The sequence below is a fragment of the Bos taurus genome, chromosome 9, assembly GCF_002263795.3.
Source record: "Bos taurus isolate L1 Dominette 01449 registration number 42190680 breed Hereford chromosome 9, ARS-UCD2.0, whole genome shotgun sequence".
Classification (NCBI taxonomy): domain Eukaryota; kingdom Metazoa; phylum Chordata; class Mammalia; order Artiodactyla; family Bovidae; genus Bos; species Bos taurus.
The window spans coordinates 91,411,520-91,439,401 of NC_037336.1; the positions used below are offsets into that span (position 1 = coordinate 91,411,520).

The window sequence follows — 27,882 nt, forward strand, 5'->3', positions numbered from 1 at the left end:
CCGAATCCCAAGCTTTTGTTTCTAAACGTTTTCTCCCGACGCTATTAAAAATGCTTGGGCACATCGTTCCCAAATAAGTGACCAACTAGGAAGTTTTCTGCCTGTTAACCTCGAGGCCAACGTCCAGTAAAGTTTTGAAAAAATCAACTAAACCTCGTGTAAAGAGGCCAGTCCCTATGGAAACAACGGAAACGCGGATATTATTGCCTAAACTTGCCAGGAGGGCAGTGGGGGCGGGATTTGGGTTTTTCTTAACATCTACGCTTTGCAGTGGCTCTCTCCCCCTGCAAGGGCGCTCCAAGGGGCTGCAGCCCGCATTCCCGCAGCGGCGAGGAGGTGGTGTGTGGGGGGGACGCGGGGGTGGGGGTGGGTAGAGCTGAGCCCGGCCTCCCGGCGGCGACGCTCTGGCCCGCCCGCGCGCGCGCGCGCGCTCGATGGTTCCGCGCGGCGGCCCAGGCCCGCGCGGTCCCGACGCCAGGGGGCGCGCTGGCCGGCGCCGCGGATCTCCGAGCTGCGCGGCCCGACTCGCGTCCGCCATATTGGATGCCGCAGCCGCCGCTGCCAGCGCTTCCTCCTCCGTCTTCGCGGCGCGCCGCTGGTTCCTACGGGCCCCGAGCGGCGGGGAGGCGAAACAGGAGCCCGCCGGAGGAAAGAGGAAGGAGGGGGTGGAAAGAAGTCGGGGACCGGGGCTAGAGGGTGGAAGCCCGAGACCGAGTGGGGCGGAGAAGAGAAGGCGCCGCGGCCCGGCCCCTCCCCCCCCGTCCGCCGCCGCCGACCCGCCCCGGCAGCGCCTCTGTTCCCCTGCCCGGCGCTCCGCCTGCCCTAGCGGCCATGCCGGGGCCTCGCCGCCCCTAAGGGAGAGCCCTTCCCCACCAGTGCTTGCCTCGCCTTTTCCCTCGGGCCCGGGGGGGTCGCAGCGGCCCGGCCCCCCACCCCCCGTCCCCGCCGCCGTCGGCGCGCCCGCCCCCTCACACCCCCCACCCTCCTCGCGGCGCCGCCGCCGTCCCCGTCTCGCTCTCCCCACCCAGTGCAGTGGCCGCCGCCTCTTCCGCCGCCGGGCTCCGGGCCTCCGCACCGACAACATGGAGGCTGTGAAAACCTTCAATAGCGAGGTTGGTATTGCAGTCTTCGCCTCTCCTCTCCCCCTCCCCCGCTCCTGCCCACGCTCCCCACCCCGACCTCCGACCCTCGACCCCCGGCCCAGGACGAGGCCCGCCGCGGGAGGACTGGGCACGGGCCCGCAGGGCTTTCTCCAGGGTGGGGCGAGCGGCTGCCTGGCCGTGCCCGTGGGGGAGGGGTGTTTCTCGGTCCCGGCGCCCCTCCCCCGATCCCGGGGTGGTGGTGGGGGCGGGGGAGGTTCCGGTGTCTCCAGCACCTACTCCCGAGTGGCTGCGGGGGTGGAAGGGGAGGCCACCGGTTGGGCCCTCCCCCGGAGGCTCCCGACGGGTCTCTCTGCGGGTCAGTTCCGCCGAGGCCTGGCCCGCCCACCTCTTTTCCTGGGCCTGCGGGATTTTTAACTTGGAGGCCAGGCATCCCCACTTCAGGCCTTCCCCCGGTCCTTAATGAGGCAGGCACTGATGGGGGTAGTAGGGGGTGGGAAGTGGTGGAAAAGCACCTCCTGGGATGATCGTCTGTGGTCACATTGCAAGCAGTGTTTGTTTATAACCGAGATATTGTTGGCTAGGTAACCTGCCAACCGGGGACTTAAGCTTAAGGGGATGGTTGGTCGGGAGGCGAGGTTATTCTGCAAATTTCCCCTGTCCTTACCCGCCCCCCCCCCCCCAAACTCTTCTCATCATCACGACATAAAGCAACAGAGCTGTGCATGCCGAGAGGAAAGATGTGGGAGAGGCATTTCCCACGGGTTCCTTCACGTGTCATACATAAGGCTAGATTTTAAATAAGCAGCTGTCCAGTTTTCACTATTTGATTGAGTTTGCTAGTCTGAAGGGAGACACGTTTCGATAAAAATAGTCGTGTCCGACTCTGCGATCCCATGGGCTGCCAGGCTCTATCCAGTCAAGATTACTGGAATAGATAGTTATTTCGTTTTCCAGGGATCTTCCCCACCCAGGGATCAAACCCGGGTCTCCTGCATTGCAGGCAGCTTCTTTACTGTGTAGCCACCCTGGAAGCCCTAAAATATTTTAAAACCTTTTAAACACTCTAATGTGAATAGACTTAATTATGTTAAACATTTAACAAGTAGATGTCTACACAGCTTATCCGTACTTGTATGCCTTAGATACAAATATTTTAATATGATGTTAATTAGATTTGCATCAATTTTATGAACTTTTCATGTGGAGGCACTAATACTCTGTTCAGTATAGTCTAATAGTGATAGTCTAAACAATTCTTCTTTTCTTCTTCCCTCCTCCCTCCCTCCCTTCTATCCTTCCTTCCTTCTTTGGAGAATTAGCATTTGAGAAACTTAGAAGAGGCTAAAAGTTAGATCTAACAATCATGTGAATTAGACTTTCCATATTAAAGCAGATAGCTGTGACAGTTATATGAAAGAAGCCTTTTTTTTTTGAAAGGATTTTCATTTGAATACAAGGTTTTCTTTACTGCTTTTTGATAGAGATTAGAGTGTAAACTTCGGAATCTTTTCCATTTTATTTATGAATTTGTAGCTGATAATTTGGATCAAATTTATAAAATCTGCTTTCACTTGTCCTTAAAATCTGAAATAAAAAATAAGCATACTATATGAAATTTATTGTTGATAATTTCACAGCTCTGCAGGGGAGGGGGAAAAACAGGTCTGTGTAGCTTTTTTATTTGCTACATGTAGTGCTACAAGCACTAAGTAGTGGTCTTCATTTAAATTATATATAAAAAAGGTTTCTCCTGTTTCCTTCCAATTATTTGATGTACCCTAGACTTTTTTGATGGGTGTCTCCTGTTTATCTTGGGGTTCCTAATATGTACCCTCCATTCTCAGCCCTCCCTGCCATGTGATAGATACAAACAAGTGGTTAGTACACTGTGGTTGATCACAATGGAGCAGGGAGGAGTAGAAATGTTACAGTTGGTTTTATTTATTTTACTATTGACATGAAGGATAAGGAGCCTAATATTTACATGACTAGCTTGATGTTTCAGCTCTTTTCTCATCTAATCTTCACAAGAACTTGAGATTTGTAGTGGTATTCCCACTTTAGTTTATGTAACACTGTCTCCTTTCCCCGTATGTATTTTTTCCCCCTTATATATTTTCAAAGAACTTAAACCATCTTTTTACTCTCTTGTTTACTAGTATTATGCTCACACCTCTGAAAATGGGGTTGGCGCACAGCATAGTTATAGAATTGAGGAAGGGAAATATATTTTGAAGAAGATTCAGAAGAATGTACTTTTTAAGGGGGTTTAAACTCAAAATAGATAATTTTTTTTCCTGATTTTTGAAAAAAGTTTCTGTGAATATCTATGCTTGCTAGTATAGTAAAAATTTGTGGTTGAAAGTATATAGTGGGAAATAGTTCAGTAATATTTTTCCATTAAATCATATGTTACAAAGTGCAAAAATAAAGGAATCTGAATTACAGAATTAGGAGACAAGGATGTTTTAGAATGTTTCCTTAAAATTAATTTGGCTTTTAAAGGCATTTATCCTTGGGCTGAGCCCAACAAAACTTTCTCTGGCAAATTTAAAATTATCTTTGAAGCACTGAATTGTCAAATGCCACGTACTTGATAAGGCAACACAATTTATCTGTAAGCATAATGTTCAAAATATGAAATGCTTAGCTTTTATGACTTGCTTAAAAAAACAAGCGAACATTGGCTTGAAAACAGAAATGTGCCATGGATTTGTAAAGTTAAGAATATAGGTCTTTAATCTGAAAATTGTGGCTAAGTTTCGGTCCGAAAATCTGGTCTTATGCATAACGCTAGGAAGCAGTCATGATTGGTATGTCTTCCTGCCTGCCAGCCTTCCCTCCCCTTTTGTCAAAGGCGCTTTATGGCCTCCCCACCCCACTTTCACATTCACTGTCGGAGGATCTTTTTTTGTGTGTGGTAAATTCCTCTTAATTGTCATCAGTGAAATGAGATGGAGGCTCAGGAATTGATTAAGTGCCCTCTGTGCTGGTTTTGTGGGGAAACTTTAATTTCCAGTTAAGCATCATTGTGATGAAAGTTTAATCCCATGACCACTAATGTCAGTTCTGAAATGATGAAAGAATATTGTCCAGATTGAAATACAGGATTCCCTAAGGGTCAGTGCTTGACCCGAGCAGTTGACTCCAGAAGAGTTATCATCATTACAAGGTATCGCAGTTGCTGCTGCTCAGAGATGGTGGCGCTTACTTGTTAGGATCGTTTAGAGCCCTCACCTCGGTTGGAAGGGTCTCCTGTTCATCTTTTTAAATCTGTGTATTCACCTTAGGACCAGTTTATTACTGGAATGCAGCAGTTTTATACGTGAGTTGCATATCTGTACTCAGTCCTTAAGAATGCTTCTTTATGGAGGTCATTATGGTAGGTTTTTTTTTTTTAAAGAAGGAAAATACAAAATCAGTTCATAACCCTTTTCTTAGAAAATTATAACTTAATTGGCGAGGGCACTTTAGTAATATAGGAACTCTTAATATGTGGAAAATATAAGAATTATTACATTAAGAATATAAGAATCTGTTATGCTTGTGTGTGTAAAATTATTGCAGATTAATTTTTGGATTTACCTTGGTTCTTAAATTCTTTACTCATCTGTAGGATATCTAAATTATTAGTGTCTTTTGTTCTTAGGATCCTTTGGTTAGTCACATAGCTCACCCTTTAAACTGTCAGGTTGTAGACTTTCCAGAGTCAGTTTAACACCCAGTATATTTTCCTCTTCTCTGCCTTGTCTTGACACCAGTAGTGAAATCCCTTCTTTGTTTTATTCCATTTCCAAGTTTGTATCCAGGGTATTCGTTTGCCTATCTAGAGGACTTAGAGTCTTTCCACCAGTATCTGGTAGTAGGCATGGGGTGGTAGAGGACAGTGGCAAAGGTAGTGGAAGTAATAAAAGCGTGTGAAGTGTGATTTTATACTTTCCCCTTGCGGTTCAGGAAGGGGAGGTTATGTGAAGCAGCTGTAGAACATTGCCTTTTTCTTTGATTTTCATGTATCAGGGAATATCTCTGTCTCTTCTGGTTTAACTTTCCAGTGGGAGTTTTGGTTAATTGTAACGATTAGAAGATTGTTTTGGTTTCTACTTTGTGAAAATCTCTTAAAGATGTAGCAGTCTTAGTATTAGAAAAGAAGCCTTCACTGCCCTCTCCCTGCCCCGGTGTTCAGGTTAGGGATCCTCAGCCTGGGCTTTGTTGGTCTTTTCCGCTGGATAATCGTTTGCTGTGAGGAGCTGATTTGTGCACTGCAGGCTGTTCAGCAGCAGCCCTGGTCTCTACCCACTAGAGTCCCTTGTTGTGACAACCAGAAATGGCTCCAGATAGTACCAGGTGTCCCTTGGGGGCCAAAGTCAACCGTGGTTGAGAATCACTGATTTAGGTCCCCTGTTAAACTGCCTTGAAACATTGTGTTTTTCCTTGTAATGATGACTACAGTTTTAAGTAATTAGGAGTAATTTCCCCCACCTTATAAGTTCCATGAGGACAGTGACCACATAATTTCATTGCTTCATATCCTTGGTACATAGCATAATGCCTTGGTATATGCTAAATAAAGATTCTCAAATGCATGGATTGATGATATAGTAGGCAGCTGAATGGCTTGGACCAAGGCAGTTAACATTTTTGAACATTTGGTTTTCTCTGGTGTAAAATAAATGATATGAGATTTTTAGGTTTCCTATTAGTTGCAAGATTCACTGACTAAATATGAAATTAATACTTTGGAGGACTTAGTAGGTATAAGCATTGTTTTGAGGGTCATTTTATGAAATTGTAGGTTTATAGTAGTTTAGATGGAAAATTTAAAATAAAAACTCTGCTTACGATTCTTACTAAGGGGAGAGCAGGGAGGGGACTATTTCATTGAAAGTTCCAGTTAGGCTGAATCAGTCCTAAGTTTTATATTGTAATTATGGTATTTTCAAGCCCTTTATGCTTTGTTTTTTCATTTTAGAACAACATATGGTAAAAGTTTTTTTAATGAATAAAGTTAGAGTACAAGCATAATTGAGGTTGATAATGATTTGGGGGACTGTATGATTTGAGAGTGTTTTAGTCATTTTCAGGATTAAGCATAAAATTTTTTTGGCAACATTGAAATTCATGAGATATATATAGTTCAGTCATTTTTATTTTAGGCTAGCAGTGAGTTTGTTACAGTAATTTGATTGGCATTTGGGGGACAGTATTCCCCAGTCTTCTAAATAGTCATATTTTATGATCACTTGCTCCTCTTTTTTTAGAACTATAGTTGGCATAGAATTAATGCTGATATTGCTGCTTGTACATGAAATTTTAGGTATTTCTTTCTAGGGCCAGTTTTCCTGTACTGGACAACTGCTAACTCGTAATGGTATGAGAGAATGTAATCAACCTTGACCTTGAACACTGGCTGGGCTCCTGAACTCTTGAGTGAGCGCACTTTATCTGGTTTTGTTTTCTCAACATCTTTCTCTGCTCCTTTCTCTCAGGATTGTGCCTCTCTACTCCTGCTTGTACAGACTGCTTTCCAGCAGCATGGACACAAGAAGCATAGTAAGATGATTATAACCCACATAAGGCAGGCCCTTTGGAAAATGATGAGGTTTAAATTGGTAGTCAAATGATGTCTTGATTGTATGGGAAGTGCTTGGGAAGCAGAATGAAGTTGTCACTTAGAATATATTGGTAAGCTTAAAGCAAGCATGTAGGGAATGAGTTGAATTTCTTCACAAAAAATAGGTGAAGTGAAAAAAAAGTTGTGCTTACGAGTGAGCATCAATCATATCTAAACTCTTGTGCATTTACTTGCATTCTGCTCCACGTAATTTTTTGTAAAAGAAATATTACTTATGTGAGATGGGTGAATTGCTAATTTCTGAATTTGATGGTTGGAAATGAAATACATCTTATATTTTGAGGAAGTTCTTCAAACTATAAGATGATAACTGGCAGATACTCTGTAGTATTGGAGACACAAGACTAAATCAAATTTTGGATTTTCTAATTATAGAGGAGCAGATTTTGTTAGAGGTACTATTATAAGACATAAATGCCCGTGAGAAATGTTACCATGGCTTCTGATTCCTTGTCTGAGTTAGTTCTCTTAAGTTTGGTGGTAAACACGATGTGTTTGGTCTCTCTGATTTTGATTTTATGCGTTTATTTCATCTTTCTATTTCTGCTGTACCAGTTTCTGATACACCATATTTTAAACTCAAGGAAGAGTATGTAAATATGCTATCTACTATAGGTCAGGAGATACATTAGGAACTCTGACATTGCTGTAGTTAGTCAGAATGGGGAATAGAGATGATTTGTTCATGTTTTTAAAAAAAGTTTATGGCTTTTAATTCAATGTATGTTAAATTCATTAAGATAATTCTGCAACTTAGTATGATTTGTAGAGGCTGACTTGAAAGACCTAGGATTTGATTTTGTTTATTCATTTAACCAATACTTAATGAATACTTACTATTTACCAGGCACTTTTCTATCTGCTGAGGTACAGTTGTCAACAAGACTGGCAAAAAGCACACCGTCTTGGAGCTTATGCACTTGTCATCCTTTCTCTTCCACCTCATCAGCGTTGAGCGCAGTGCCCTTGCTGCAGAGCCAGTGCGGCTGCGCAGGCGTCACTGACTCCGGGCTCGCTTCTTCGCTAGGGCCGGGGTGGCTGCAGCACTTCTCTCTATGCTCAGTTCTGCCTGGTCTACTCTCAGTATCTCACTTTTACAGAGTCCAGGTTGCTTGTCTACTGTTCAAAATAGAGATTGAGGGAGTAGACTTCTTAAACATGAATGTGATCTGATCTTTTCAACAATGGGGAAGGGAGACAAGCTACACTGTTCCGTTGTATACTAATTTGCCTATCCTGTTGAATCTCCATTTGGTATTTTGGAATCATAACTGTTTTTAGAAAGTATAGCTTTAGGGGTATTTTCTTTTGTCATGATATATTAATTAGTCTCTGCAAATATTAAATAATTTTAAGTGGTGATCAAACCCTTATGAATTGGGGAGGATTGATTATTTTTATTTCTAAAACTTTTTCTTTAATTAAGTACATGAGAAAAATTTGGTGTCTCTTTCTCTTTTATGAACACTGTTTTCTGAATTTGATTTGATTCCTTGGGGCTGATTTGAGTAGCTTGTAAGTGCAGGATGAAAGTTTGGATTATGTATTTTATGATTTTGGAAACTTGGGAAATGATATAATGGTCTTTTTATTTTGGGTCATGGTATCTAAAAGATTGACCAGTACCCTTGACACTAATACAGGTTTTATGTCAACTGTATCTTATTTTTTTTTTTAAAAAGGTTGATAATGCCTTGGTTAATTACTTTCTTTAGTAATGTCTTGCTACTATAAAGTTTTATGGTTTAAAAAAGATACAGGTATTTGAATTTATTGAAATGGTAAGAAGAATGTTGGATAAGTTAAAAATTTTTCCAAACCAAAACACATAGCAAATGTCTAGTTTCTAAAACAGCCGCTTGCTGTGATGAAAAAAAAAAATGTCTGGCTTGGGTAATTTTAAAGTACTTTTTATTTACCAAACATTTTAAAAAGCGAACCACTTTATAATATATGGTGTTTTATATGTGCTTATTTTCCCCAGCCATTATTATGTTTCAGTGGGTCTTAGGATAAACTTGTGAGAAAGGTAGGATAGGTGCTGTCCTCATTTCACAAACGAGGACTCTGAGGCCGGCCAGTGTGACCTTCCCAAGGAAGCGCCGCTTGTGTTAGAGCCGAGACTGGAAGGACCAGGTCTCACTCAGCTCCTGGTTGAGATGTAAAGGACAGCCAGCTGTGTACAGGGGAGCCATCACGCGATCTTTCACAATTCTGTTTGCTGGTATGATGTCCAAATATAAATTAACGGTTCTTCCCCACTTTTTAAACTTTATTTGTACAACTTCAGATTTACAGAAGAGTTGCAAGAATGATAAAGAATTTTTATATACACTTCATCCTGATTTCACTATTTAGTACATGTAATCATATTTGCTTTCTTATTCTCTTTGCAGTGCACATAAATGACTTGTAAACCTTGTTTCTGAACATTTGGGGAGTAAATTGCAATTAATGCCTTTTATTTCTAAATATTAACTGTATTTTCTGAAAACAACCACAGTACAGGTATCAAAATCAGGAAGTTGATGCAGTTGTCTGCAGACCTTCAGATTTCACTAATTGTATCAGTTAAGTCTTGAGTAGAAAGGAAATCTAAATCACATCACACTTGTCTCTCTAGTGTCCTTTAATCTGGAGCAGTTGGTTATTTGTCTTTTATGCCCTTTGATGATTGATGAGAATGGGCCAGTTATTTTTAGAATTCCCTCAATCTGGAATTGTCCTCTGATGCTTCATGATTAGTTTCAGGTTAGGCGTTTTTGGCAGGAGTAATCCAAAAGAGATACTGTGTCCTCAGGAAGCGCATGACGTATCCCATTAAAAAGGATGTTAACTTTTTTCTGCAAGGTTTTTCTGTTGTAAAATGTCTTTTTTCCTTTTGTAACAAATATTTCTTTAAAAAATGGATTTATTTATTTTTGGCCATGCTGCAAGGCTTGCAGGATCTTACTTCCCTGACCAGGGATTGAACCTGTGCTCCCTGTAGTGGAAATGTGGAGTCCTAACCACTGAACTGTTAGGGAATTACCTGTAACAAATATCTTATGGGAAGTCATTTTTGAAACTATACAAATAGCTTGTTACTCATCAACTTTCACCCTTTATTTTTTTAAGCATCCAATTCTTGCCTGAATCAGTACTCAGATGGTCATTTTCTGAGTCTATTGTTTAATTATCGGCCTCCTACAATAGCTTTTTCTTCTCCCCGTTTATGTATGTATGCATATCAGTATGAATTCAAAGATTATTTTTTATTCATTGGGGTCTTTTGATGGCACAGCTCCTTCACGCTGGCTCCTGTATCTTCAACATGTGCTCATCAGTTTTTGGGTATTCACTTCTTGTATAATAAGATATTCCCACCCCAACTCTAGAATCAGCCATTTCTCTGAGGAACCTTAGTTTCTTTTGGTGGTTATTGAGCTAGAAATTGTGTATTTGTTTGAACATGCTTATATATATATATATATATATATATATATATATATATATTATATCAATATACAAGAAATTTTTTTGTCCATCTGTGTCTCTAAAATGCCATGAATTCATCCTGTCTCCAGTAACAGTCCAACACTGTTCACTGGTTCATTCTAGTCTTTCCCCTTTGCAGATTTGTGATTCCTTTTTCGGTAGTGAGAAAACACTAGTTTCCGTTGTCCACAATATATTTGTGTATTGTTTGATCCTAAAATACACAGAAAGTAGTTTCAGAGTTGCTAACCCATGTATCTCAAAACAAGCCTATTAACTACAATTGAGTATTTGTTCATCTTTTTTAGCCTGAGGGTATAAAGTCAAAATGCTGCGTTCAAAGTTGCTTGGTTAGTTTTTTCCCTCTTAATGTATTCTTGCTACTCCTTTGAAATATAATTTGGCTTCTTTTTTTCTTTTTCTGTTTGTATTCCATTTTGTTTTTTTATCCATTTTTATGTTTTAGTATGTAAAATATTAAATGTAAATCAACTGTAATCCTTCTTTACTTATTATCTTTGTCATTATAACCACTTATCCTCTGGTTAAAAAAAAAAACAAAGGTCATTTCCTTGGTATTCTTCAAATCAAATAAGCTAATTTAGAGATTTAGACAATGGAGGTCTTAAGTGAAAGATGTTTCTGGTAACACAGATTTTCAGTTCATAGGTGAAAGTAAGTTAAAGCTTTCATTCTCTCTCTCTCTCTTTTTTTTTTTTTAATTTTTTGCTGCACTGTCTAACATGCAGAATCTTAGCTCCCTAACCAGGGTTTGAACCCTTGCCCCATGCAGGGAAGCATGGGATCTTAATCACTGGACTATCAGGAAAGTCCCAACTTTGGTTTTCTTTTGAATGAAATCTCAATTCACAGGGTCAGTAGACTTTCTGTAGAGGGTCAGATGGTAAAAATTAGGTTTAATGGGCTGCTTAAGGTCTCTTTTGCATAATCTTGTTTTTTTCACAATTCTTTTAAAATGTAAACCAGTCTTGGCCTGAGGGGCTACAGAAATGGGCCCTGGGCCATAATTTTTATGACCCTGCTTTAATCTGAAACCTGAGAACTTGGTTAATAGTATACTATTTGCAAATCAGAATTATAATTGAGCTTTATAAGCCTTATTTTAACATCAAAAACAGAAACAAAATACTTTTAAAAGCTGCCTTAGTGAAAATATTTATTCAACATGGTTTTTTGAACACCTGCCACCATGTACACATGTGCAGACACTTACTCTAGGCTCTAGAGATGTAAGTGTACAAAACAGACCCAAAAAAAAAAAAAGCCTCCGCCCTCGTGGAATTTGTACTAAGTTTTGGTGTGTGGGTGTGTACTGGAAACGCATGTTTCTTATTTTTCAGCACGTAGTGAGATTGAGCAACTAAATTCTTTTTCATATTAACTGCAGAGCGAGCATTCTTTCTTGAAAACGTGACAAACAATGCAGCCAAAGGGGCAAACTTTGAAAAGCTTCGTTCCTTTCTTCTGATCTCCCATTTGTGACACTTTCATTATGTAGCTACACTGACTCATTAAAGGAAGAGAAGAGAAACCCCATTAACTGGGCACAGAACGCAGACCTCATTTAGTGATAAGGACACATGTATTCTCCTTGGCTTAGTGGTAAAGAATCCGTCTGCCAGTGCAGGAGATGCAGGTTCAATCCCTGGGTCAGGAAGATCCCCTGGAGGAGGAAATGGCAGCTCATGCCAGTGTTCTTGCCTGGGAAATCCTATGGACGGAGGAGCCTCCGTGGACTACAGTCCTTGGGACTGCAAAGAGTTGGACGCGACTGAGCATTCATGCAAACATGTACAATGGACTCTTAAGAAAATACTGTTTAAAAATATTACCCACAGTTGAGGGACTCTGAAAGTAGTTGGCTTGTGTAGTTTTCTTGAAATAGGAAGTTTCCTGATAATGCTAATGTGCATTTACCTAATAAAATCTTAAAAACTATATGCAGGTTATTTATCTTGTACCTGGCTAAATGTCAACCCCTTTGAATAAAAATCATCAAAGTGAGTTTTTTTTTCCATATTGCATGTTAGTTGCTGAAATGACTTCTTTCTCTGAGTAGTTTTTCTGTAAGCATTTAACAAGCCAGCAAGTGCCCTCCACCTTTAAATGCTTTATTGAGGTTTGTGTGTGAGTCGCTTAGTCATGTCCGACTCTGCAACAACATGGATTGGGGCCCTGCCAGGCTCCTCGGTCTGTGGGATTTTCCAGGCAAGAATACTGGAGTGGGTTGCCATTTCCTTCTCCAGGGGATCTTTCAGACTCCAGGATCTAATTTGGATCTCCCACATTGCAGGCAGGCTCTTTACTATCTGAGCCACAAGGGAAGATTATTGAGCTGTAATAGTGACTGCTTTTTGTTAGGATCCTTAGCATATTTGGCTTTTTTTTTTTTAATATGCCATGTAACAATTTCTCTTATTGGACAGGAGTTTCTCAATCCCAGTTCATGTTCTTGTTCTGTCAGAGCACTCAGAACCTCTCATAGAGATCTATCTCTGCTTTGGTAGTTCAGATAGTTCAGTTCAGTCGCTGAGTCGTGTCTGACTCTTTGTGACCCCATGGACTGCAGCACGCCAGTCCTCTGTCTATCACCAACTACCAGAGTTTACTCAAACTCATGTCCATTGAGTTGGTGATGCCATCCAACCATCTCATCCTCTTTCGTCCCCTTCTCTCTCACCTTCAATCTTTCCCAGCATCAGGGTCTTTTCAAGTGAGTTACCTCTTCGCATCAGGTGGACAAAGTATTGGAACTTCAGCTTCAATATCAGTCCCTCCAGTGAACATTCAGAACTGATTTCCTTTAGGATGGACTGGTTGGATCTCCTTGCAGTCCAAGGGACTCTCAAGAGTCTTCTCCAGCACCACAGTTCAAAAGCATCAATTCATCGGGGCTCAGCTTTCTTCACAGTCCAACTCTCACATCCATACATGACCACTAGAAAAACCATAGCCTTGACTAGACGGACCTTTGTTGGCAAAGTAATGTCTCTGCTTTTTAATATGCTGTCTAGGTTGGTCATAACTTCTCTTCCAAGGAGTAAGCGTTTTTAATTTCATGGCTACAGTCACCATCTGCAGTGATTTTGGAGACCCCCAAAATAGTCTGCCACTGTTTCCCCATCTATTTGCCATGAAGTGATGGGAACGGATTCCATGATCCTTGTTTAAGTCAATTTTTTCACTCTTCTCTTTCACTTTCATCAAGAGGCTCTTTAGTTCTTCATTTTCTGCCATAAGGGTGGTGTCATCTGCATATCTGAGGTTATTGATATTTCTCCTGGCAATCTTGATTCCAGCTTGTGCTTCATCCAGCCCAGCGTTTCTCATGATGTACTCTGCATGTAAGTTATATAAGCAGTGTGACGATTTACAGCCTTGACGTACTCCTTTTCCCATTTGGAACCAGTCTGTTGTTTCATGTCCAGTTCTAACTGTTGCTTCCTGACCTGCATGCAGGGTGTCTCAAGAGGCAGGTCAGGTGGTCTGGTATTCCCATCTCTTTCAGAATTTTCCACAGATTATTGTGATCCACATAAAGGCTTTGGCATAGTCAATAAAGCAGTCAAAGGCTTTGGCATAGTCAGTAAAGCAGAAATAGATGTTTTTCTGGAACTTGCTTGCTTTTTCCAGGATCCAGCGGATCTTGGCAATTTGATCTCTGGTTCCTCTGCCTTTTCTAAAACCAGCTTGAACATCTGGAAGTTCACGGTTCACGTATTGCTGAAGCCTGGCTTAGAGAGTTTTGAGCATTACTTTACTAGCGTGTGACATGGGTGCAATTGTGCAGTAGTTTGAGCATTCTTTGGTATTGCTTTTCTTAGGGATTGGAATGAAAACTGACCTTTTCCAGTCCTGTGGCCACTGCTGAGTTTTCCAAATTTGCTAGCATATTGAGTGCACCACTTACACAGCATCATCTTTTAGAATTTGAAATAGCTCAGCTGGAATTCCGTCACCTCCGCAAGCTTTGTTCATAGTGATGCTTTCTAGGGCCCGCTTGACTTCACATTCCAGGATGTCTGGCTCTAGGTCAGTGATCACACTATTGTGATTATCTGGGTCATTAATATCTTTTTTGTATAGTTCTTCTGTGTATTCTTGCCACCTCTTCTTAACATCTGCTTCTGTTAGGTCTGTACTGTTTCTGTCCTTTATTGTACCCATCTTTGCATGAGATGTTCCCTTGGTGTATCTAATTTTCTTGAAGAGATCTCTAGTCTTTCCCATTCTATTGTTTTCCTCTATTTCTTTGCAGTGATCACTGAGGAATACTTTAGTATTCCTGCCTTGAGAACCCCATGAACAGTATGAAAAGGCCTTGGTAGTGATTACAAGAAAAAGGGTTGTGACGAACTTAGCTGAAGACAATTAATATTCTAAAGGAGTTGCCCTAAAGGAGGCTACCACTACCGCAATTTTGTTGCTAGTACAAAATTTCCCAGTCAGTACTTGGGTTGATTTGATCCTTTGCAAAAATCAAAAGATTAGCTATCTCAGACCTCTTAGAGCTGTTAAGCAGGGAGTAATTCCAAATAATTCTGTGAGTGCTTACTTTGTTTTGCTAGTCCTTCAAGATTGGAGGAGAAAGGGGCGACAGGATGAGATGGTTGGATGGCATCATCGATTGAATGGACATGAGTTTGAGTAAACTCCAGGAGATTGTGAAGGACAGGGAAGCCTGGCATGCTGCAGTCCATGGGGTTGCAGAGTCAGACATGACTGAGCGACAGAACAACAGGATTGTCAGACTAATTTTTTCATTCTATTTTAATTATAATACAGTTGTCAAATTGCTAGAACACAGTAATAACCCATGAAAGTTCTAATGTAATAGCAACTAGTGGTTGGAAGGAATACTAGAATGTAGTTGGCAGGTCCTTTGAGCTTTGTTATTTATGCGTGTTTGCCATCTATCAGGCATTGCAGAGTGGTTACCATGTTTATTACATCCTTTTTCTCAGCTCATATTTTAAAAGGGTTGGGGTTGTGAATGGATTATCACAAAGAATAAAGATAATATGAATCCTGTGATACAAAGAGTAGTGGTGTAGACATTTGTAGTATGTGTACACTATTCTCTGTATATAATGTTGGACAGAGTATGAGACATGTATAAGGCAAAGTCAAAAGATCTTTTTCAGGGAAATGGGTAAGGATCTTCAGATGAAGGGTCTTTGTATATACAATGCCCGAGATTTCCTTTTTAATCAGGAGAATGGAGATTCTGAAGGGTTTTAAGGAAGAGTGTGGTGCCAGGGCTTTGAGTTACAGGGTAGATAAGATGATGTGGTCCAGTTACAGTGATGGTAAATCAGGAGGAGCAAAACGTTTGAGGAGGAAGGTAATTTGGCAGGATGGGTCAGATGAGGGGGCATTTTTTTCCCACCTAGAATAAAAGAGTTGGGGTGGGGAGAATTGAAATCACCCATATATCTCAACCCCCAAAGACCACTGGTTTGTTAAATACAACAGTAGTTCCATGCATCTGGACAATTTGATGTCATCAGGGTGGAGGTGGATATAGGTCAAGTACTTAAAGAATAGGCTAGAGATGGAGATTAGGGGGAGATGATGAAGACAAAAAGGCTTAAGGCAAAATGTTGTAGACTCTTTTAGTCAGTTTTTGTTTGTTTTTTAGGCTTGACCTTTTCTATCATTTTGTGTTTGTGAATATAAGGACATCTTAAAGCAACTCTGCTTGGAATTTGCTTGATTTTAAATTCTGTTTATACAAGCATCTGATTCTTATATATAATTAAAAGTTAAGTAGTGAATTGTGTGAACTAGAAGTAAAGATTTAAATTTTGTTCAATGAGATTTTATTAGAATTCCTTAACATTGAGCCTACTCATATGATCACGTGTTTCATTAGCTCCTCTTGGTTACATAGTTTTTTATTTTAACCCTGTCTACAATAACCAGTTTATTGTGAGCATGGAATTGTGGTGAATTTAAATGCTATATTATTAGAAATAGAACCCAGTAAACTGAAGTTATTTTTATATATGTGTGTGTGTGTTTATACCTTTTGTTTTCTCCCATGGAGAATCATTTCTGTTCTCTGATTTTTAAAAATGAATTATATTTATTTTTGGCTGTGCTGGGTCTTTGTTGCTGTGCACAGGCTATCTCTAGTTGAAGCAAGTGGAGGCTACTACTCTTCCTTCACTGCACAGGCTTCTCACTGTGGTGACTTCTCCTTTTGTGGCACGTGGGCTCTGGGGCACGTGAGCTTCAGTAATTGCAGTGTGGGCTCTTTCTGGGCTCGGTGGTTGTGTTGCATGGATTTGGTTGCTCGACAACATGTGGAATCTTCCTGGATCAGGCATAGAACCCACATCTCCTGCATTGGCAGGTCTTATCAACTGTACCACTGGGAAAGTCCTGTTCTCTTTGATTTTAGAATGATGTAGCTAGAGACCCTTGGCTTCCCAGGTGGCACAGTGGTAAAGAATTTGCCTGCCAATGCAAGAGATGGGTTCAGTCCCTGGATCAGGAAGATCCCCTGGAGGAGGAAATGACAATACCCTCCAGTATTCTTGTCTGGAAAATTCCATGGACGGAGAAGCTTGGTGGAATACAGTCCACGGGGTTGCAGAGTCAGACGGGACTGAGCACAGCACCCAGCAGAGACCCTTACACTCATGTTACACATTTGTAGTTATCAGTTCTATGATTGGGTTCCTTGTTTACTTCCTTGTTAATGCTTCAACTTGATTTCCAGAAATTACAAGTTTTAGACCAGAAACACTTGTGATAGTATATCATTTAATAGATGGGTGAAGAATCAAGACCCAAAGATGATGAAATTTGTTGAGTCACAGCTTATGAGAGGCACATAGTTAGCAGCCAAATTAGAAGTTTCTGCTCTCTGTCTTGGTTCATTGTTTTCACTTTTTCAGTATAACTGAGTGAGATTTTTCTGTATGTTGTAGGTGGAGGCGGAATAGGAATTGGTGATTTGTAGTAAATTATTATTGCATTATGCTGAACTTGGACCAGAATGAGCAACAAACTCCTGGGCTGCTGCTTTCCTGCTCATAGAATAAGATGCCATAGGAAACCTGCATTCCTTGGCAAAGACGTATTATACAACAGGCAGTACACCCTCTGCAGAAAAGTGAAGGGAAAAAACCCTTTGAGTAACATACCTTGTAGCTTCCTTGTAGGAGAAGGATACAGTTACTCTGTAAGCCTGTATTGGTAGCACGTTTTTGATTTTAATAATGTGACTACTCTGTAACTTCTTTCTTAATTTTTCACAGACTGCTGTTTAGAAAGCTGCTAGTACAGGTATTTTAAAGCACAACAATGCTACAAAATTAATAATAGCTGTTTTCAAAGTAGAGTCAGACAGGACTGAAGCAACTCAGCCTAGCAAGAAAACTGCCTTTTTTTTTTTTTTTTTAAAGAAACAAATCTGGGACCATTTAGTGTCATTGTGGATGTCTTTGCGGCCCTGGAAAGTATTTTAATATTGTAATATTTTGATAATGGGTAAAAGTTTTGGAAAATATGAGCTATAAAGAGCTAGATTATATTCGGCATATTTTCCAAGTTGGAGAAATACTTGAACAAAACTTTTGAATGTCAGACACTAACAAAATACAGACCATGATGTATTTTGGATCAGTGTTATTATTGGTCTTCATTTATAAGAGTTTCAGTGTTGTACTAAATCCAGCAAGGCTTTTAAGAGAATCAATTATTAAGTAGTTAATAGTATAATTTTGCACCAGATTGTATTTAAAGTATGTATGTCGCATACATACATGTATACATTTACCTTTATACACACACACATACATACATAGATGCCTATAGAAAATTCTGATAAGTAGCCTGTCAGCCTTTAGCAGTGGTTATTTCTTAGGAGAGAAGCAGGTGTTTAGGAGAATGAGAGTTTTCAATGTTTGGAATTTTTCACATTCCATGTTTATTGCCATGTTAGTTTTGTAATATTGCCTTCAAACCCAAAATATCTTGTGTCTTAGCTTTGGTGAGAAAGATGGAGTTGGTCTGTGATAATGTTAATTGACTTAAATCTTTTAGAGAAAGTGAGCTTCCTTGTTAAGGGTTGGACGACTTAAAACTTAGCTGTTATTTGATCAGTAGACATATAAGCTTCGTAATGTGTTGTCTTCAGATCTTCTTGGTTATCAGTTAGGTTGATGCTGTTACGTGGTTGTCTCCACAGTTGTCTACCATCAACTCCATGACTCAGTTGTGTATATCTAGTTGGTTGCTACCTGGTGGACTTTGCTTTATTTTGGAAACTGAATGTTGGGGGGTTAGCCAGAATAATTGGGTTTGAGACATGCTTCTGAAGCTTAATACCAGTTTGAATTTTGTTAGGTCAGTTACCATAAGTTTATATATCTATAAAGTGACAAAATGAGAATAATTAAATACTAATCTTACTGGGCCATTCTGAAGCTAAAAGCGATACAGTACATATGATCGTGCGTAAGAGTTAACAGCGTGCCATAGAAGTAAAAAGTGATTACTCCCCTCCTTTGTTACACTACTGCCTGTCTCTCTGTTTCAGTCTTTGTATTTGTTGCTCATATTTCAGAAATGATTTTACTCTAAGGCCTAGTATGCTTTTGGTCTATTCTTTTTCTGATATTTAGTTTTCATTATTTATTCTTCATCGCTTCAACTCTTAGCTCTTTAGGAAAGACTGTGTTTTTTGCTTTTCTCTGAATTCTTAGGGAGTTTAGTCCCATATCTTCTGAGTACTGTGTGTACATAAAATGATACTGTTATCCCCCAATCTAAACTTCTCTTTCTTCTAAAACTTACTTTTAGATCTCCTCTTTATGTTAGTAGTAAAAATGTGTTCCTGACACTCAGACCTGAAAACTTGGATTTTTCATAGGTGCCTCTCTTTGATTTGTATCTTTTCAGTTGTGAAATTCTATGAATTACTTTTAAAAACACATTTTCTGTGCTTCCCTTCCTTTTTCTTCTTAGTACGAATACTTTAGTACAGGTTCTCATGGCTCTCTGCTTGGTTTAATTGGTTTTTAATGTATTATTCTTTGTTCTCTTCAGTTCATACAGTAGGAGTACATTTTTTTAGATTACTAAATTAATCTCAACAACTTAGCTTTTAATCACCTTGTATTTTGAGAAACCTTCTAGGTTCCTTTGCCTTCAAGTGTACAGATTTTATTTTCTTAATATATATATTTTACTGAAGTGTAGTTGATTTACAGTGTTTCAAGTGCACAGCAAGGTGATTCAGTTATTCAAATACACATGTTATTTTTAAAATTATTTTCCGTCATGTTATTACAAGATATTGACTGTATTTCCGTTTTATACAGTAAACCTTTGTTGCTTGTTGCATATCTGTTTTTTAATTAAAAATCTAGCATTCTACTCATACTGAGTCAAACAAGTAGAATCAAAAGTCATAATTTTTTTAGTTAGGCAAAAATTAATGTTTTCTAAAATACATATATTACACATATTTATATGTCCGTATCGGAGAAGGCAATGGCACCCCACTCCAGTACTCTTGCCTGGAAAATCCCATGGACGGAGGAGCCTGGTAGGCCACAGTCCATGGTGTCGTGAAGAGTCGGACACGACTGAGCAACTTCACTTTCACTTTTCACTTTCATGCATTGGAGAAGGAAATGGCAACCCACTCCAGTGTTCTTGCCTGGAGAATCCCAGGGACGCGGGAGCCTGATGGGCTGCCGTCTATGGGGTCGCAGAGTTGAACACGACTGAAGTAACTTAGCAGCAGCAGCATGTATCCATATACAAAAGCTTTTCTACTACACTTGATAAAATAAAGGTTTGAGAAAGAACATCAGAAAAGAAGGAGTTGGAAAATATTGGAAAAAAATTGGAAAACTTAATGAAATGGGAGCACTGAATATGAAATAGAAAAAGTGAAACAAACTAGATAAAAGTAAAAGATCATCATACAGTTTAGTGGTTTTTAAACATGGCTGCTCATTGGAAACATATGGAGCTCTGGAGAGAGCTATACCTGGGCATCTGTATTTTTCAACAAATTTCAAGATAATTCTGGTATGCATCTGGATTTTAAAAAGTGATTACAGGTTTTTCTAGTAAATCATATAATTTTTCTATTGACCAGTCATGATACAGTAGTTTTAAGTAATAGTTGCATAATCACAATAGTAAAAGATTTATCAGTTTTAAAAGTTTATCAGCTTTCACAGTCAAGAGCCGGACAAAAAATAAAAGATAATTACAATTACAAGCCATAATGGGAACATGATTAACTTAACAATGTAAAATAATTACATACAGTGTGAGGGGGGTCAAGCAGAGTGATGTGATAAATGAAAGAGCTTGTGCTGTGCTTAGATGCTCAGTGATGTCTTACTCTTTGCAACTCCATGGACTGTAGTGCGCCAGGCTCCTCCTCCAGGCAAAAATACTGGGGTGGGTTGCCATGCCTTCCTCCAGGGGATCTTCCCAACCCAGGGATCAAACCCAGGTCTCCCACATTGCAGTCAGATTCTTTTTACCATCTGAGCCACCAGGGAAGCCCGTGGAAAGTGCATACGTGCATATTTTTCATCCACCCAGCCAGTCTACATCTTTTGGTTGGTGCATTTAATCCATTTACCTGTAATTATCGATTTGTTGTTGTTGTTCACTCAGTCATGTTCCACTCTTTGCGACCCCATGGACTGCAGCGCGCCAACCTTCCCTGTTCTTTACTATCTCCCAGAACTTGGTAAAACTCACGTGCATTGAGTTGGTGATGCCATCCAACCATCTCGTCCTCTGTCATCCCCTTCTCCTCCTACCTTCACTCTTTCCTGGCATCAGGGTCTTTTCCAGTGAATTGGCTCTTAGCATCAGATGGCCAAAGTATTGGAGCTTCGGCCTCAGCCTCAACATCAGTCCTTCCAATGAATATTCAGGACTGATTTCCTTTAGGATTGACTGGTTTGATCTCTTTTCAGTCCAATGGACTCTCAAGAGTCTTCTCCAACACCACAGTTCAGAAGCATCAGTTCTTCGGCGCTCAACTTTCTTTATGGTCCAACTCTCACATCCATACATAATTACAGGAAAAACCACAGCTTTGACTAGATGGACTTTGTCTGCAAAGTAATGTCCCTGCTTTTTAACACGCTGTCTAGGTTGGCCATAGCTTCTTTGATTTCATGGCTGGAGTCGCCATCTGTAGTGATTTTGGAGCCCAAGAAAATAAAGTCTGTCACTGTTTGCTTTTTTTCCCATCTCTTTGTCATGAAGTGATGGGACCTGATGCCACAGTCTTAGTTTTTTGAATGTTGAGTTTTAAGCCAGCTTTTTCACTTTCACGTTAATTAAGAGGCTTTTTAGTTCCTCTTGGGTTTCTGCCAGAATGGTGGTGTCATCTGCATTTCTGAGGTTATTGATATTTCTCCCAGCAATCTTGATTCCAGCTTGTGCTGGAATCAATAAGGATGCTGGATGAATCTTCACTCCAGCTTCTGCATACAAGTTATATAAGCAGGGTGACAATATACAATCTTGACGTATTCCTTTCCCAATTTTGAACCGTATTATTGATATATATCCCATTTTCTTAATTGTTTTGGGTTTATTTTCTGTAGGTAGGTCTTTTCCTTCTCTTGTTTTTCTACCTAGAGATGTTCCTTTAGCTTTGTTGTAAAGCTGATTTGGTGGTGCTGAATTCTCTTAAATTTTCCTTGTCTGAAAAGCTTGATTTTTCCATCAAATCTGAAGGAAAGTTGCTGGGTAGAGTATTATTGGTTTTAGGTTATTTCCTTTCATCACTTTAAGTATATTATGTCATTCCCTTCTGGCTTGTAGAGTTTCTGTTGAGAAATCAGCTGATAGCCTGAGTGATGTTTCCTTGTGAAACCATTTACCAGGGATTGAGATTTGAACCCATGTGCTAGAACTCGAACCCAGCCGAAACCCAGTTTGGGACTCAAACCCACGTGACTGGGACTCGAACCCAGCCAAAACCCACAGTACTTGGTTTCAGGACCTAATGAAGCTCAGGTTCTTAATGTCTCACCACAGAAACAATTAAATGAGAGAGAAAATGAAAGGTGAGAACTGGATTTTTTCAGATTAAGAGAGAAGCACACTCCACAGACAGTGTGGGCCATCTCAGAGGGTGGCCAGGAAATGTGGCGTGGTTAGTTTTTATAGGCTGAGTAATTTCATACTAATGAGCGGGAGGATTATTCCAACTGTTTTTGGGAAGGGGCGGAAATTTCCAGAATTTGGGCCACCGCCCACTCCTTGGTCTTTTAACAGTGCCTTGGAACTGTCATGGCACCTCTGAGTGTGTCATTTCACTTGCTGAATTGAGGATCAAGGTCTAGTTTTGTCTGCTATCTTCAGCTCAGTCATATCTGACTCTTTGCGATCCCATGGACTGCAATACCCCAGGCTTCCCTGTCCTTCACTATCTCCCAGAGCTTGCTCAAACTCATGTCCATCGAGTCAGTGATGCCATCCAACCATCTCATCCTCTGTCGTCCCCTTCTCCTCCTGCCTTCAGTCTTTCCCAGCATCAGGGTCTTTCCAGTGAGTCAGTTCTTTGCATCAGGTGGCCAAAGGATCGGAGCTGCAGTCTGCCATCTTGGTCCCGATCGATTCCAATCAGTTTATGTTCTGTCCTGGACTGTGTCATTCTTTGAAAAGCTGTGCTCTGCCCCTTTCCCTTTTGTTACACTTGCACATTATTTGTCATTTCCCCCTTGTTGCTTTTAATATTTTATCTCTGTCTTTAATTTTTGTCAGTTTGATTACTGTGTATCTTGGTGTGTTCCTCTTTTGGTTTATCCTTCCTGGGAGACTCTGCTTCCTGGATTTGGTTCACCATTTCCTTTCCCATGTTAGGGAAGTTTTCAGCTGTTACCTCTTCAAATATTTTCTCAGGTCCTTTCTCTCTTCTCTTTCTGGGACCCGTATAATGTAAATGTTGGTGTGTTTAATGTTGTCCCAGATGTCTCTTAGGCTGTCATTATTTCTTTTCATTCTTTTCTGTATATTCTGTCCTGTGGCAGTGATTTCTACCATTCTGTCCTCCAGGTCATTTATCTGTTCTTCTGCCTCAGTTATTCTGCTATGGATGCCTTCTAGTGTATTATTCGTCTTTATTATTCATCTCTGTATGGTTCTTTAATTCCTGTAGGTCTTTGGTGAACATTTCTTGCATCTTCTCAATCTTTGCCTCCATTCCTTTTCTGAGACCCAGAATTATCTTCATTATCATTATCCTGAATTCTTTTTCTGGAAGTTTGCCTGTCTCCATTTCATTTGATTGTTTTTCTGGGGTTTTATCTTGTCCCTTCATCTGGAACATAACTTTCTGCTTTTTCATCATGATTAACTTCCCGTAATATGGTTTTTGCTTCAGCCTCTGTGAGGCTGTGCAGATTCTTCTGTCTGCCTTCTGATGGATGAGGCTAAGAAGCTTGTGTAAGCTTGTTGACGGGAGGGACTGGCAATGGGAAAAACTATTTTTTGCTCTAGTGGGCAGGGCCTTGCTCAGTAAAACTTCACTCCAGTTATCTGCTGATGGGTTGGGTTGTTCTCCCTCCCTGGTAGTTGTTTGGCCCAAGATGACCCAGACTGTGGTAGGGTTAGGAACTCCAAGAGGATTTACGCCAAGGGAAACCTTTCTGGCCTCATCCCTGTGGCAGCCCCTACTGACCCTTGCCTCCAATAGGAAGGCCCTCCAACACAGCAGGTAGTTTTGGTTCGGTCTCCTCTGGGTACACTGCTCCTTTCCTCTGGGTCTTGGTGCGTGCAAAATTTTGTTTGTGGCCATCAAGACTGGAGTCTCTTTCCTCCAGTCCTCTGAAAGTCCTATAATCAAATCCCACTGACCTTCAAGGTCAGATTCCCTGGGGATTCCCAGTCCCTTTTTTGAATCCCCAGGCCTGGAAGACTGGGATTCAGAACCTTCAGAACAGTGCTAGAACTTTTGTATTATTGTTCTCCAGTTTGTGGGTCACCCACCCGGTGGTTATGGGATTTGATTTTATCGTGATTGTGCTCCTCCTACCAACTCACTGCTGTTTCTTCTTTGTCTTTGGACCTGGGGTGTCTTTGATGGTTTCCCATGTCGTCCTGTTGATGGTCGTTCAACAGCTAATTGGAATTTTGGTGCTCTCAGAGGAGATGAGCGCACATCCTTCTACTCCACCATCTTGAACCAGAACTTGTACAGATTTTTAACTGTGGATTCAAGGTGTCCACTGAAAAGAGCACAATTTGAGAGTTGTGAGTTCAGTTTATCTGGGGCAAAATGATTGATTGCAGCCAGGGAGGCAGCACATCAGATAGCTCTGAGAGACTGCTCCAAAGAGGCAGTGGGAGGACCATCAATACATGAGGTTTTGGTGAAGGTTGAGTTCAGTACCGTTAAGCACTCATTTTACAAAAGGTTTTCTGCTAGTTCCAGAGCATCAGATGTTACCATGAAGGGGTTTAGTGCTTTTCTAGGTATGAGGGGCCGAAAGGATTGAGATTATAATGTTCCTAGAAACTAAAGACACAGTGCGTCACTCCCCTGAATTCCCTCAGGGGATGTTGAGGGTCAGCAGCTGCAGCAGCACAGGGTTCAGTCTCTGCAGAGGCAGATGGCAAGTACCCTTGCTCAGCTGTTGGCAGTGTAATTGGTAAGTGCCAATTTGTAGCTGACAAAGGCTTTTTATAAGACCCTTATAAATAAGTTATTTACATGTAAATGTACTTATCATATTGGAGAAGGCAATGGCACCCCACTCCAGTACTCTTGCCTGGAAAATCCCATGGACGGAGGAGCCTGGTAGGCTGCAGTCCATGGGGTTGCTGAGAGTCAGACACGACTGAGCAACTTCACTTTCACTTTACACTTTCATGCATTGGAGAAGGAAATGGCAACCCACTCCAGTGTTCTTGCCTGGAGAATCCCAGGGACGGGGGAGCCTGGTAGGCTGCCGTCTGTGGGGTCGCACAGAGTCGGACATGACTGAAGCGACTTAGCAGCAGCAGCATACTTATCATATGCAATGCATATTTGCAAATGCTGTGAAATGGGAAGATTTACCATATCCAAAGCTATACAGTATATATTCCCATCCTTGTGTCTTATTTTTGGCACTTAGTGATCCTCCAGTAGGAAAGCACGCAGTCTGTTGAGATTTTAATGCATTCCCATTAGAAAATAGCCACTTCTTCAGTCCTTTGTGAACATTACTGCTTGTCAGGAGAGGTTTGTTGATGAATATGCTGTACATGTAAACCGTTTAGAAGCAGAATCATAGCTGTCACAGGCATGCTCTCTTTTCCAGTCCATTTCACTTCCATTTTCTTTTTTTTTTTTAATTTTATTTTATTTTTAAACTTTACAATATTGTATTAGTTTTGCCAAACGTCGAAATGAATCCGCCACAGATATACCTGTGTTCCCCATCCTGAACCCTCCTCCCTCCTCCCTCCCCATACCCTCCCTCTGGGTCGTCCCAGTGCGCCAGCCCCAAGCATCCAGTATCATGCATCGAACCTGGACTGGCGACTTGTCTCATACATGATATTATACATGTTTCAATGCCATTCTCCCAAATCTCCCCACCCTCTCCCTCTCCCACAGAGTCCATAAGACTTATCTATACATCAGTGTCTCTTTTGCTGTCTCGTACACAGGGTTATTGTTACCATCTTTCTAAATTCCACATATATTCGTTAGTATACTGTATTGGTGTTTTTCTTTCTGGCTTACTTCACTCTGTACAATCAGTTCCATTTTCTTTATTAAACCTTTTGTTATTTCTGACTACATTTCATTTGTCTGAATGCCCTTCCCAGTAGCATTTTTTATTTTGGCACTGAAATATATTCCCTGTGTTCTTATTTTCATGAGGCAAAGTCTTAAGGTTCTCATGGATCCCGCAGTTTCTGAATACTATTTTAGTAAGTTACTCTTTTTTAAAATGCATGTGGGAACATGAGAGGGGAAAAAATAAAGGTGCTCAGGCACTAATTGTTGACCTTACACAACTTTTTAATATATGCATTTCAAATTAGTGTCTCCAAAAAATTACCTGTGAGTCAGACACGACTGAGCAGCTGAACATCACCACCACATTTCAGAGACCTTTGAAATCATTAGTGAACTATCAGAGCTGACAATGGTAAATCTCAGAATATCGAGAATCTATTGTTGTTGTTCAGTCACTCAGTCGTGTCTGACTCTTTGTGGCCCCATGGACTGCAGCACACCAGGCTTCCCTGTCTTTTCACTATCTCCTGGAGTCTGCTCAAACTCATGTCCATTGAGTTGATGATCCATCCAACCATCTCATCCTCTGTCGCCCCCTTCTCCTCCTGCCCTCTATCTTTCCCAGCATCAGGTCTTTTCCATTGAGTCAGCTCTTGGCACAAGGTTACCAGAGTATTGGAGTTTCAGTCTCAGCATCACTCCTTCCAATGAATATTCAGGACTGATTTCCTTTAGGATTGACTGGTTTGATCTCCCTGCTGTCCAGCTGTCCAAGGGACTCTTCAAGAGTCCTCTCCAGCCACCACAGTTCTAAAGCACCAGTTCTTCAGTGCAGTATGCAGCCTTTTTTATTGTCCAGCTCTCACCTCCATACATGAATACTGGAAAAACCATAGCTTTGACTAGACGGACATTTGTAGGTGAAGTAATGTCTCTACTTTTTAATATGCTATCTAGGTTTGTCATAACTTTTCTTCCAAGGATGAAGCGTGTTTTAATTTCATGGCTGCAGTCACCATCTACAATTATTTTGAAGCCCAAGAAAATAAAGTCTTACTGTTTCCATTGTTTCCTCATCTGTTTGCCAAGAAGTGATGGGACTGGATGCTATAATCTTAGTTTTTTAAATGTTGAGTTTTAAGCCAGCTTTTTCACTCTTTTCTTTCACCTTCAAGAGGCTCTTTAATTCCTCTTTGCTTTCTGCCATAAGGATGGTGTTGTATAATACTACAGCAATTGTGTGTCTATTACCCTCCCTTTCCACTGTAGTAGATTGTTAGATAGTTGGGGTGAAGGTCTTCATGTTACCTTTTATCCCCTCAAGAGCTTAATGTATTGTGCATATCTACAGTGGCTTATCAGTGGATATTGATTTAAGTCACTGATTAGCTTTGACCTGTTAATTGGTTCAGTTTGGCTTCATATTTCTCAGTTCTTTGTTTTAGTTGGTTTTACCTGGAAAAAACTTAGTGATCTGAGAAAGGTTATTTTGTGAGTGCTTATGATTAACTCTCAAAGTAAATTTGAAAATAAGTATACAAGGGTGATTATGATACATCAGTCATAAATTATGTTGGAGATTGTTTCAGAGACATTCTGCTTCTTTGAAATAATTCTTTATTTCCATGGATACTGGCATAGGGTTGTAGATACAGGGTTGCAAAGATTATTAAAAGTAAAGTTTGGGGGAATGGCGAGTTAAGAAATGTACACCATCAGTCTGGCCTTGGCATTCTGCTCCTTTGAGCAAAATAGATCTGTTGCATTCAGGTGCATTTAGATATGAAGAAGCTGGATACATTTCTTTTTCTAGCTGGAATTTGTTTACATGATTATCTTTAGAACCTAGTAAGCTAATTTATCATTTAAATCAGTTTCTATCTGACTGATGTGTGCAAGGAACTACTTTAGAC

The 27,882-nt window shown here is 40.6% G+C and overlaps 1 protein-coding gene across 8 annotated transcripts in view; it reads left to right on the plus strand.

Moving 5' to 3' along the window:
- Positions 1-419: 419 nt before the first annotated feature.
- Positions 420-27,882, plus strand: part of SCAF8 (SR-related CTD associated factor 8) — a 221,350-nt gene continuing 193,887 nt past the window's right edge. For 6 of the 8 annotated variants that reach the window (XR_009495878.1, XR_009495879.1, XR_009495880.1 and 3 more), the window contains exon 1: positions 420-1,112. Coding sequence is in view for 4 of the 8 variants with exons in the window: in XM_024997099.2 (XP_024852867.2) it covers positions 435-1,112 (678 nt within the window). In the remaining 4 variants the exon portion in view is untranslated. Of the gene's footprint in view, positions 1,113-6,589; positions 6,654-27,882 lie in introns of all 8 variants that reach the window. The other 2 variants (XM_024997100.2, XM_010808708.4) reach the window with 2 other exon arrangements.